Genomic DNA, 13081 nt, shown 5'->3' on the forward strand with positions numbered 1-13081 from the left:
CTTGTAAACCAGAGCTTTGGATCTCATTTCTCTCAGTGGCACAGCAGGTAAAGAGGAGCGAGCACACCCATTTGATGTTGTCTAGGGAAGTGAAAAATGAGCATAATGAACACAGCCTCGCTGCTTTTCTGTTAATCCACCCTCAATGCCTGCCTGCACAACAGCAGCAGAGAGTGCACTGTCTTTGCCTGCAGCACTCACTCCTCTGGGGAAGAATAATGGCTTTTGTGCTTTCTGTACCCTCAGATCCTGACTGCCCATGGTCAGACACTCGCACCCAATGACACCTGGTCTGGCTCTCCCATCACAGCCAGGTTTCTGGCATAGCTTTAATAAACTATCAAAGTACCTATTTTGAAAGCAAGATAAGGAGGAGGAAGAGAAGAGGTAAGCATGAAGTTTTTCATTAAATTCACAAACCAAGAAAACAGATCACAATTCTGTCCAACCAAGCCAGCAATCCTCCTCAAGACACACAGAAACTACTCAAAGCATAAATACCCAAACCTGCAGAGTCAGGCAAGTTTCTTCTCTCTGTAGGAGCTTAAGGAGGGTTTCTTTACATTGCTTACACTTTGTTTCCATGCACAAGAAGTCTCTGAGAGGTATTTATTCCATTCACATGAAAAAACAATTTCATGTACTTGAAAGACAAAAAGGATGGCAGTACAGAAAGTTTTCTTCATTACAAAGTGTTTTTCCATCAGGCAATTATTTATAAGAACTTTTGTTAACACTGGAGTTGAGGCTCTGGAACAAAGTGGATATATTGTTTACCAGCTTTGCCAGTCGATCTCCTCTTACAAAACCTCTCCCTTCCCCCTCTCCTTTTCCAGCCAAGTCAGTCCCTTGCACAGCTCAGGAGTTTCCTTTGTCACCAAGATCTCCTTTTCCACAAATTGTCCCTTGAATAATGCCATCTTCAATGTAGTGGCCCGAGATATCCGTGCTCCTGCAGAGAACTGTCGAGGGGATCCGGGATGAGCGTCTCTCCTGGCTCCTATCCTCAGAGGAGCAGCAAATCATCCTTTTCATGGTAGCCCACATCTCATCATCTTTGTATGAATAAATTATTGGATTCATCACAGAGTTCAACAGGGCCAGGAGAAGAAACCACCTTTTAACATGCTGAATCCCACAGTCAGTACAGTTCAGTCCATCAAGCAACAAGACGACCAGGCCAGGGGTCCAGCAGACAACAAAGGCACCTAGAAATATAGGAGACAATAAAAAGAAAACCAAATCTGACTTCAAACTTCTAGGGTTTTGGAGTGTTTAATATCTTACAAGATTATTGATTTTGTCAAAATTCTACACAAAAGTGAGAAAAGCAGGAGAGGACAAAATTCTAATGAGAGTAGCAAGATTATATCTGCTACAGCTTCTCTGCCAAGCCCTTAGCAGGAGGCAGGGCAGCTCTCAGAAGACTGCAGGGAGCAAGAATCTGAGCTGCTGACAGCATCAACTCAAACACACATGGGAAAAGGTCATCACAACAACGATTTATCCATGCTGATAAATAAACAAGAGCTTTGGAGCATTTAAAAGCAGAGAACTGGCACTGGAACACATTTCCTCTGTTCATCTCTTTCATCTGCTGGAGGAGAAGCTATCAGGTGGTTCACTTCCACCACTGCCATAATATGATCTAAAGAGACAAGCCACCCCACAGCTGACTGTGCAGTGCCAATTAATAAGACAGGTGTCACATAATTTACACATGTCCTGGCAGGGAAACCCACAGCTAGTGTAGGATGTGCCTCTCCCTACAACACACCAGCACTGTGGGCTCCCCTGTCAGAGCTGAGCCCACCTCCTTCCACTGCCCCCTCCCAGGCTCTGCATGCTCTGACACAGTAATTCAGCGGCAGGAAAAAAAATTAGTTACACAGGAAAAGAGAGGAGGAACAAAGAGATGAATTGGTGAAGGTGAAGTGAAGGGAAATGAAGGGGCGGGGAAAAAAAACCAAAAGCAAAACAGAAAAAGTATGAGGAAGTAAGTGCTTAGTGTGGGGGAAGAGAAAACTGTGAGAGGCAAAAAAAATTAAAGGGAGAATGAGGTAGATCTTAGACTGAGCACAGCACAAAGAAAGCATTAAAACCACAGCTTAGAAGGCAGTTCAATATTGCCTTTGCACCTTCCCGTGTTCCTGCACACCCACACTGTAAGTGAGGGTGAGCAGGAGTAACATTGCTACCAAATGCAGCCTCAGCCACAAGCTGGAGAGGGGCCCTGCACTGCCCTGTCTGCCCCTTGGTCTCCCCCCTGCACTGCACCCCGTGATCCCTTGCCCAGAGCCCAGGGAAGGAGTAGCCATATGCATGATAATACTAACTTAGCACAAGCCACAATTGCTGTCTGACATACAGAAATAGAAAATTACAACTCTGCCCAGCAGTCATAATTTGAACAATGTACCAAGGAAATTCCAACCACTTATCACAGCAGAGTTTCCCCATTTTGGAGCTTAGAAAAAAAAAATTCAACAAATAACAGCATCTACATGCCTAAAAGCTCTCTGGGGATGTGGATATCTGTTTAACAATTTCGGTAGAACAAGCAAGTCCACCTCATCTTTTCAAAGCTGCTGATATTCCCATCTCCAAGCTGTGGAAGCCAGCAGAGGGAGGGAGCCAGGCAGTGCCTAGGAGCAGCCAGGCACCCACCAGCAGGGCTGCACACACAGGCTGGGGTCAGCAGCACCAACACTTCTCCCCATCAAGGACTGGAGTGGGCAATGCCCATATGACAGGCAGGCCATAATGGTATGTTAAGGGGATTTGTGGGATTTAGCAAGCACTAGGGCTGCTGAAAAATGTATCAGGACAAGGTATTGTGGATCTTGCTGCAACCTTTTGAATTTTACAGACAAAATTCAGCTGATTTACTCTGTTCTAGGCAATACTGAACAGAAAGGCAAGAGACCACTTTGTTCAGAAACTGAATTTTCTAGTTTGCTGTACCAAGATTTTTGTGATGCTAAGTGCTAATTTCATGGTGTTAGTTCTGAGATACTGGTTAACATCAGTAACATTCCTCCATTGCCCACTGGCACTGGGAGCTGCATGCTGCTACCACAACACTTATTTTCCCTGGTCAGTCTCTGTACTACACACTGGTTTTGCTCCTGCATGCTGAGTAAGCAGTTGGGGGCAGGGCACCAACTCTCTCTTATCATCTAAAATGGACAAAACACTGCACAGAATTGCTGTCCTGGGGTTCACCAGCAAATCCCATCAGTTTTAACAAGTGCTGTAACCCAACCACCCAGACAATATTGTGCCTGGTTAAGTGTCTCAGCAAGTGTTCAGACACAGAGCTTCCACTAACAAGGGTCATTGGCAAAGCTGCCAATCCCCCAGCTCCATGCAGAAACTGAGATGGTACCAAACCTTGCTTAGAACAGACACTGAAAGCATTTTGACCACTTGTACCATAAAGAGTGCAAGGTGCAACCACGCTTGTATGGAAACCAGCAGGAGAGGAAAGAGACCCCAAAAGGCACATTTAACAAAAGACACAGAAATCTCTCCTTCAAACAGAACCCAACATTGGAGGCAGGAGTAGTCACAAACTCATAGGATGTAACCCTATCTATACAAGCAAAACCCTAAAAGGTTTCAAAAGTAAGGGAAGATAAAAGGCACCTGCAGGCATGTCTCCACACATTTCCCATGACCAAAAACAAGGAGAGGGCAATGCAGTGACAGTGTCCAAGTTCCTGGATAATGCTTTCTTGGGGGTGCTTTGACTTCATCAAAAACACTTTTTGCTCTTAGCACCACAGAGATGAAAGTGAGGCACGCCTCAGGCTCACAGCCTTGCTCAGATTTTGTTATTTTTACCACCAAGCTTTCAGAGGGAGCCATGGTTAAGCATAAAAATATACCTTAGTCTCAGCCCTTCGGCAATTTTCTTGTTTGCAGAATATTTATCCCATAGGAGCTCCCCTCCCTGACGAAGTGACACACTCTAAAAATAATTTAACTTCTGGGACTCATTAAAATTCACAAAAGTGACATGAAATACAGCCTGACTGCCACATAGATTAGAACAACTCGGAGTCTCTTCACCAGATTATGGGAGATCACAGTGCCTCAAGGTTAGCTTGGGGATTTTCCATTAGATTTAACCATGGAATTTCTTGTAGATTACATCATCTCTGTTTAAAAATTAATTCCTATGGATCTGGAAGCACTACTGATGCTTCAACAGCATCATTTCATAAACTCCTGCACGTCAAGGCTGTCCCTGAGCATGCCAACACTGAGAGTAAAAAAAGTACAGTAGGTTCCAGATGCCAATGCCACATGTGCGACCAAGTTAAAACAGCAAGTTACCAATTAAACTATAAATTCACTGAAACTGAAAATCATCCCCTCCAAAGCTACTATTTCAGCAGGAATCTCACTGCCAGGTTCAGAGGAGCTACCACATACACAACCACCTGAAAATCACATACCCACACCTGCAGCCACTCTTCTTCAAAGCTGCAGTCACAGGCTGAGCTGGGATTGTGCCACAAGGTCAGCCCAAGAGGATTTTAGCCCCTTTTTCCTGGTTTCACATCTTCCAGTTTCAACTAGATAACACTCTGTGGTTCAGCATGCCAAGGGGAAGGCCTTACTCCCATGCCCTGATGGACTATTTTAGGGGTTATGGCAGGAATATGCAGATGACACAGACCTGACTCCCAGCCTCTGGAAGGGACCCTCCAGGCCTAAGTGATGGTGCAAGAAGCCGCCGCAAGCTGTGGTCACCAGGAGTCCATGAAATGACACTAAAATCTCAATTCCCCCAAGTCTCAGCTGTAGGGCCACAGGAGGGGAGCACCCAGAGAGGACAGGGATGTTTTGCTGGAAGGGCAGCCAGGCACAGCCCAGCCTCCCCAAGGAGGGAGCAGAAGGAAGCTGGGAGGAGCAGCAGGCCAGCAGTACCCAGCACACATAGCTTCCTTCCACACAGCAGCAGAGCAGAGGGATTTTATCCTGAATCTCCCATGAAAGCAACAGAACACATGAACAAGAATATTGGAGATTGTTATGCATTATCCAGCACAGCATCTTGGAATGGGCTTTTAGTTAAGACAGTATCAGGTGTGTACTCCAAAGGATTTTCAGAAATTTCAGAAAAAAACATTTAAAATAACTGCTTTGGGCAAAACCCATGTGCTGCATATAGCTCTAGGCTCTTGCATCAGTAGTTATAAGCAGAATTTTGGAATAATCACATTTGGTGACTCCTGGTAATTGGAAAGTCCAGAAAACAAGCTATTTGGGTTTAAATGCGTTTTGCACAGTGCTTGAATGACTTGGCCAGGAGAGCGCATTTCAAACTGTTAAAAAAAATAAGTTCTCATTCTTGGAAATAAATGGTTCTAAAAAGCCCCTCAGAGTCAAAATTTGGAGAGCTGATATGAAGGAACATGTCAAGATACATTTCCTCTGACCCATGAGCTTGAAGTAGACTGTACACCCAGCAACACCAGCACTAATTTAACTTCTTTGGAAGTAGGCTCTGCTTCAGTTTTGTTTCTGAAAACAAAACTGACTGTTTCTGAAAACTTTGTCTGACTGACAAAGTAAATATATAAAATTAGGATCTCTAAAGCAGCACTCAGGCTAAGTTAAATTTGCCTAGTTCAGCACACAATAATATTAAATGTTCTGCCTGAATTATAGTTCAATTTCATGGCTGAAAAGCCATATGCTGTAAGAGGAAGCTAATGCTGAACTTCTGATCAACCCTTAGTTCTAAGGCCTCACTCCCTAGGAAAAGAAATACCAAGTTCAAAATGAGATTTTAAGTGGGCTTTATTTCCACACAGCAGCACAGAGAACACTGAAGGCTTGCCACAGGCTAAAGGACCTTGAGGGATGAGGGAATGGCAGCCACCACCCCTGTCCCTCCAACTCCCACACTGGTTGCAGGGTGCAGTCCTGCCTTCAGCAGAAATGCTCAGAGAACTGCTTTTTAAAAGTGCTCTGCTTTCTGTCTCTTTCCAATGCAGCAGTTAACAACAGTCTACTCATCCCTATGCATTAGGGCAGGATTATATTTGGAGCAAGTCAGAGATTTTCTGCAGGATTTTCTCCTTCCAGGTGGATGGTTTAGGTTTCACTGCACGGGAGCTTAGGTGGGGCAAAAGATCAAACCTTGCTCCTGCAAGTCAAGGGCAGAGGGACAGGAACAGCCATTAAATTGACTCTCAAAAAAGAACAGGTGAGGGATGGTTTAGAAGGAAAAGGCTTTGACAGTGGACAAGCCAACTCCAGAAGACACAGAAGTATAAGTGAGAACCTTGAACATACTTTCTTTTACAAGGTCAGGCACTGTGAAGTTTAATGGATTTCAACTTCTGAAGCTCTTTAAGACATTTGGTAGACAAAGGAGTTATGCAGCACAGCACTATTATTTCGTAAAAAAGCAATACAATCAGATACCAGACTGTGCAAACAGCATCCAAAAACTGCAAGGGGAAGAAAGTGTCCTCAACTTGAACTTCTTACCCTGGCAAGTCCTACCTCCATGAAATACTACACTTTTCTCCCAGAGGTCTCTAATACTACCATGCTGCAGAATGACACACCTGTGTCCCAGGTACACATGACCACCGGCTTTCCCAAAACTCCAGCTCTGCTACATTGGCTCATCCAACCTCAGAACAGCTGTTAGAGCAGTAAAGCCACATTTGTGGGTTTAGAATCCACCACCACCTGAGCCCAGCTTCACAAATGTCTCAGTGTATCCCCAGCTCCACCTGGAGCCCTGCTGACATGATATTTGTTTTCCAGGACACATCTTGTTCAGATTCAAGTAATTCTGGAGAAAATTCACTGCTACAGCTGGTATTTGCTCCAAGGATCATTCACCTGATCCTTTAATCTCTAATATAATGTGTACTACATCACAATTCCCTGATGAAGTGATCTGAGCTGCTCAAGTATCAACAATGCCTTTAGGCTAGAACCCAGGGCAAATCTCATGTTATGATTTAGAGATCTAAGGCTAGATTGTTCCATCATTATCTAAAAGTACTTTGCACCATGCAATACCCACAGAATGAAGGTGAATCCTTCCCTTGAAAAGCAAACCTCCATCAAAGTCACAGACCCACCAGCCATTCTCTCCTTTCCCTAGGGAAGGTGCATTTCCAGGGGGAAGAAGTTTCTATGCCCAGGAAATAGCCAAGAAGATGTGCAAAGAAAACTATCAACATCCAACATTAGCGCTCATGGCCTTGCGCAAATACTAAAAAACACTATTTTGAAAATGTTCTACTAAGTAATTACAAACCTTCACATGCCTTTATCTAAAGTGATTTTGAATCTTCCTGATTAAAAAAAGCAAAAAAACCCAGCCAAAAACCTTTACCTTCAAAATTTGTGTTTTGTAACAAGGCACCTACACTTTTCTTCTATGTGTTGACCAGTTCTCTGTCTCATGTTTCTGCATAGTGCAACAGCACTTTCAGTGTCTAAAGCACACAGAAGTCTAAATGCCTCCAGCACTTAAAAGTTCAGTGAGGTTTCTTTGTGTTAGTAGGGCTGACCATTTTTTGTGGAGCTTTTTGTTGGTTTGTTTCAAACAAAAACTAAACCAAACCAACACAAACCAATTCACCAGCACTGCCAGCCTTGCCCAGCATGGTTTGTGGTCTCTTACCTAAGACAGTCATGACAGTCTTCATCAGCTTCACAGGGGTTCTCCTCCGGCTGATGGACCCGCTGGTGTGTGAGGACAAGACGTTGGTTTTCCTCTGGACGTACATGTAGATTCTTATGTAAACCACCACCATAATGAAGAAGACAACCAGGTTTAAGACACTCCAGAACACCAGGTAACTTCTGCTGTAAATGGGTGCCAGGGACGAGCAGACAGTAATGTCACAGAGGCAGTTCCACCCCAGGGTCGGAACGGCACCCATGAAAATAGCAATGGCCCAGATGGATATGATTAGGAAGGTGACCCTCTTCTTGGTGAGGTTGCTGTGGATCTTCATGCGCATGATGGACATGTGGCGCTCCACGGCGATGACAAGGAGGTTCACCAGGGACGCCGTCAGGCTGGTGTCCAGCAGACCCTGGCGCAGGAACCAGCGGTTGACTGTCAGCGTCTTTGACACCGGGCCCGTGTTGAACATCAAGAACACGTAGGCGATTCCAGCAAAAAAGTCTGCAGCTGCTAGGTTGGCCAGAAGATAGTAAAAGGGAAAGTGAAACCTCTTGTTCTTCACCACAGCTGCTATGACCAAGGAATTTGAGATAAAAATGAAGATGCAGAAGAAAGTGCCAAAGCACAGAACACCGATGAGCTGCGGTCCTGTCCACTCATCCGCTGTGTCCGTCTTTGTCCTGTTGTAGAAAAAGTCCATGCGCTTGTCATAGTAGCATTCGTTCATCCTGGATTAAAGCCCCTGCATCCTAGGGAGGGCAGAAGGGAAAAAGGAGGAAGATGAACAATCAGCTAATAGTCCTTGCTTCAACCACCATACTTTCTTTTTGGGGGACAAGGGGTTGTGACAGGGAATGAGAGGGTGTATAAACGGGGGCCTTAAGTGAAAATTCAAACTGTACAGGGTGGATACAGAAGATATTCTGGAGGACCACAGTGCATGATGCTTGGATGAATCAGGAATTTAAAAAGATTTTCCTACTTCAAAAATTCCAGCAAAGTTCTTTTGCACAAGCAGTCACACTGTACAAGCAACAAAGTGGAAGTTAAAAAAATTACTTTCTGGAGGTCATGGAGAAAATCTGAGCAAAAGCCAAGCCATTCTTGCTATGAAATCCCATGGTTGAGCCACAGCCCCATCATTATTTCCATTTCTCAGTGTAGCCAGTTGGGAAAGGGAAGCATAAATCATAACTCTTCTACTTTACTGACTAAGCAATAAAAGGCACATTACAGAAAAAAAATTTTTTTGTTTTACAATTATATATTAATAAATGTAAAAATGTATGTATATAAGATACTACAGGCATATATATTCTGAGTGCATATCTGTTATTTACTACTAAAAAACTTCAGTAAATGTGCTGAAAAGGGAAAAATATTTTCTAGATATTTGACTATTCTAAAGCCAGGAATTATTTTACTGGGCTCTCAAGCACAATACAGCCCAGTTATCTTTAAAACCAAAACCCAGTTCCCTACCCAACCACAGGTTAAAGCAAGCCCCAGGAGCAGCAGTAGTGCTGGGGTTTTTTCTCATACCCACTCAGCACTATTTAATAAACAGGGCTATTAAACCTGATGATGGAGAGGGAGTCCAAGTTCCAGCTTACATCACACTTCTGCTGCCCTGGTGAGGTCAATGTCAGCTGCTTTGGCAACTTCACTGCCTTTTTTATGAACCACACTGAACCTGCACTAATTTACACAGGAGATCTGACAGCAATTACTCATGGCTGCTGGAGCTCATGCAGGGTCTCATAGCTCAGAAGGGAGAATTTGTGTCTGACCATCACCAGCCCTCACATTCACTGTCAGTATCTGAGGAAGGGGTTTAGCAGTTCATTAAGAGATACTGTATAGTTTTAGCAAAACCCAGGAACACAGCCATGGTACAAGATTCTAATCACACCAGATATTATACAGAATGGCAATCAACAAAAAACCTAGAAGAGGTGGTTACAGGCAGAAAGATTTTAAAAAGCGTAGGCTTGCTACCTCTGCAGCTAAAATTGCTAACAGATAACCATCAGGTTCACTTAGCCTATTATTACCCTGTGTTTATTTTACAGTTAAATCTCATCTCCCCAGGAACTGGGAAGCAAATTAAACAATCCCCAGCAGGCTTGTTAATGCACCACTGTTATATTAAAGGCTCCTTCCAAGCTTTTAACTAAAGAGGTCCATCTTTTGTCATTTATGTTACGCTACCTGTGTTATTTCATGTAATATTTACAGTAGTATTAAATAAAATTACACTATTCTATAATGAATATTTCAGAAAATTTATCTTTTTTTAATATTCCATTTTTCTGAACTAGCTCCTTAGCCCTTTTTCCTTGATTTTTCTTAATTCTCACCTAGTAGTGAGAAAGCAGGCCACTTAACATTGTTGTCCATTTTATTACACTCAAGAACCTGGCCAGCCACTTTTTTTACAAGACTATTACTTAAAGCATCAAATTTAAACACATAGTCAGAACTAAGAACAGCTACTTAAGGACAAGAAGTGGAAGGAAACAAGTAAATCATCCCTTGTGCTGAAATATTACAGAGCATCCATCTAAAAATAAAAAAGCCTCAGCAATGCAGATCCACTGCAATGAGTCAACAGGAATTCAACGCCCACTGCTCCCTGTTCGGGGAACAAGGGGGAGTTGGGCAGTCAGCACATTCCCCATTCTCACCTAGGAGCTACTCAAAAATCAAATTCAGTCTCTAAGTGACCAGAAGTCCCTGAGGAGCTGCAGACAACAGCTACTGGAGTAGCCCAGTGCTGGGAACCCTGCCAGCAGAGAAGCCTCTGACACATCAAGGCAGCAAAGGACTTACTGAGCTTGACATTAAGCTTTTACAGAACAGCCCAAATGCCTGCAAATAGAAGCAGCATTTTGGGCAAGAATGGCAGGGAAAAGAAAAAAAAATCCCCAAAAGCCAAAACTGTGAAAATTACAGGGAAGGTTTTCTGAACATGTTGTATCTTACTGTGTAATCATCTCAACAGATGAATCTCTTGCATGCAGTGACAGGACAGTAAAGAAATCTACAGATGCTTTTTGCACCTCATCTGTTTAAAAGCTTAAAGAAATCCAAAATATCAACTATGAATTTATTCTAAATACTTCAGCTTAATGAGGTCCCATCCTTATCTGAAGTAGTAACCAAAGAAAAAAACCATTCACACATCCATAATTCTCCACTGAAATAATTACACTACAAACACTTACTGTCACACAGCAGAGCTCAAACAACAAATGATTTTGAAAGAGATGTCTTGAGGTATTGAGGTGAGATGAGAAGGAGTAGAAAAGCATCCAGCTGAGGTCTCAGAGTCGCAGGTTAGACTCAAGATTTCCAAATGGAAGCTGCACCAAAGCAGAAGCTGAACTGGAGCAAGTTTACATCCAGTCCTTTGAAGTGGAGATGCAGCACGTGGCTGTCTGCACCAACCTGGGTGCAAAAAGCACTCACACACCAGGGGCCTTGCAGACAGTGCAAGGTTTTCTTCACACCTTTATCTGAAGTCCTCCCAGCAGAATGAGCCTGGTCTCAGGGGAGCTGTACAGCTGGGACAGAGCTATGCAGCTGAATCCTCAGTGGTCCTGCCCCAGTCCACAGGGATAGGATATTCCATAGTTCCTGGCGTGTGACACGTCCTGGCAGGACTTTCTTCTCCAGGTCTTCTCTTCTGCAGTCAGATCAGAGATGTTTACCTTAATCAGGGCAGGTTTAAACTTAAGAAGAAAAAAATAACCCTTAAATATAACCCTTTATTAAAATAATCCTTAAATATTGCATATTTCAGATCTGTTTATTAAGTACACAAGGATTTGAGTATTCAGGCAAAATACTGTTCAAAGTGAGTAGAAAAACAGCTAAACTTGTCAGTCCAGACTTAAAAAGGCAAGAGAGTCATCCAGAATCTGCAGCAGAGAGCTCCCCTGTTGTGCTACTCACTTAAAAAAGAATTGCCTTATTTTGCTTTGAAATTGGCTCTCCCAAGAGAGAGAGTTCTTGGGTTTTTTTATGAGAAAGGGCAGCAAACAATCTCCATTCACCTGTTCCACACCACTTGCTGTTTCCTATCCCCTCATGCAGATCTCCAGCAGTGATCACATACTGCATATTCTACACGTGAGTTGAGCTAACAGCTTGCTCTTTTACTTGCAGGCAAATACATCAAAACTTGTCAAGTGCCAAAAACATACCCTTGTCTAAAATGTTCTTTTTCTCATTTCAACTTATTTAATTACCTCATTTCAACCAATAGTAGCCACAAAGATCACAAACTAATGGACTATGAACTGCATTTTCCAATACCACACTTGAGTAAACATTTAAGCTTTTTCTCTTTTTTGAGTGGGAAAAATCCTCTGTTCCAAAAAATCTCAAAGGATTTGGCATTTTAGCTAAACTGTTTTCAAACTTACAAGCACACTTCTAGAATTCTTCCCAATATATAACATCTTGAACATTATTTGTCTTAATGACAGATATACATATTTTAATTGCTTATAAATTCCTCTATGACAGTGAAACTCCTACCAAGTCAGAATATGTTTTTCACTGTTCTTTAAATAAAAGTCAAGAATTTGCATGACTGTGTAGGAATATATTACACTAGCTAGCTGAATAAAGAGTTAGTGAAATAAACACTTAAATAATGTTTTTGACAAAAGGTTTGGCTAGTTGCAAGCTAGCATGCTTTAATGGTTATTAGTCAATTGGAATCTTGTTTGCTTCAATAAATTCACTGAAAATCTGTATATTTATAATGAAATTTAATATGAGCTGTTTAAGTCAAGGATTTTGGTGATTGAAACTGCAATTAAAATTAGCTTTGAGTAATTTTGACTAAAAATTAAATCTCGCCTGTAAATCAGCTCTAAGTTGAGCTCCTCATTATTAATGCAAACATTTCTGAAGGAAAACCAAATAGTATTTTAATGATAAAGTCATTATAAAATTTAGCCTGCAAGCCATAATGTAATTCAAGGCACATTCCCATGCTTTTCTTCCCTGTCCATTAAAAACCAAGATGTTTCAATACATTGGCTACAACTTTATTGAAGGGCTGGCATCAGCTTGGGGGACTTTGATGGCTTCTACCCTGTTTCTGTATAAATGTAAGAGGGAGGGAGCAGACAGAAAGCTACAGTGAGAGGATTCAAGCCAGCTTTAGAGAAGGACTGAAAGGTCCTGAGAGCAAAACTGAGCCTACAAAGAGGACAAAAGTGGTGAAGTCCTTTAGCAGGGCAGAAAGCCATCTCAGGGGAGAGGGAGGGTGTGCCCAGGCAGAGCTGCAGCCTGGCTTACTGAGCTGGCACAGGAATTTCTGTGCAGAATTTCAGGGTAGTTCAACAGCCAAAGGAAGCACAGTGGAACAGGAGAGATCCCAGAGCCAGC

At 42.7% G+C, this 13081-nt stretch overlaps 1 protein-coding gene across 1 annotated transcript; it reads right to left on the bottom strand.

Moving 5' to 3' along the window:
• Nucleotides 1-492: 492 nt before the first annotated feature.
• On the bottom strand, nt 493-11207 carry LPAR3 (lysophosphatidic acid receptor 3). Its single transcript, XM_066555910.1, has 3 exons — nt 10903-11207; nt 7667-8424; nt 493-1208 (listed from the first exon to the last, which is right to left on the bottom strand). Exons 2-3 carry the CDS (start codon nt 8400-8402, stop codon nt 859-861), a joined length of 1086 nt encoding a protein of 361 aa, XP_066412007.1. The 5' UTR covers nt 8403-8424; nt 10903-11207; the 3' UTR covers nt 493-858.
• Nucleotides 11208-13081: the final 1874 nt, after the last annotated feature.

Source organism: Molothrus aeneus, chromosome 9, assembly GCF_037042795.1.
Source record: "Molothrus aeneus isolate 106 chromosome 9, BPBGC_Maene_1.0, whole genome shotgun sequence".
In the NCBI taxonomy this organism is placed as follows: Eukaryota; Metazoa; Chordata; class Aves; order Passeriformes; family Icteridae; genus Molothrus; species Molothrus aeneus.

Coding starts and splice junctions, on each gene's coding strand:
- LPAR3 (XM_066555910.1), bottom strand. CDS start 8,402: ATGAACGAATGCTACTATGACAAGCGCATGGACTTTTTCTACAACAGG. Junction 1,209..7,666: donor GACTGTCATGACTGTCTTAG/GTAAGAGACCAC, acceptor CTATATTTCTAG/GTGCCTTTGTTGTCTGCTGG.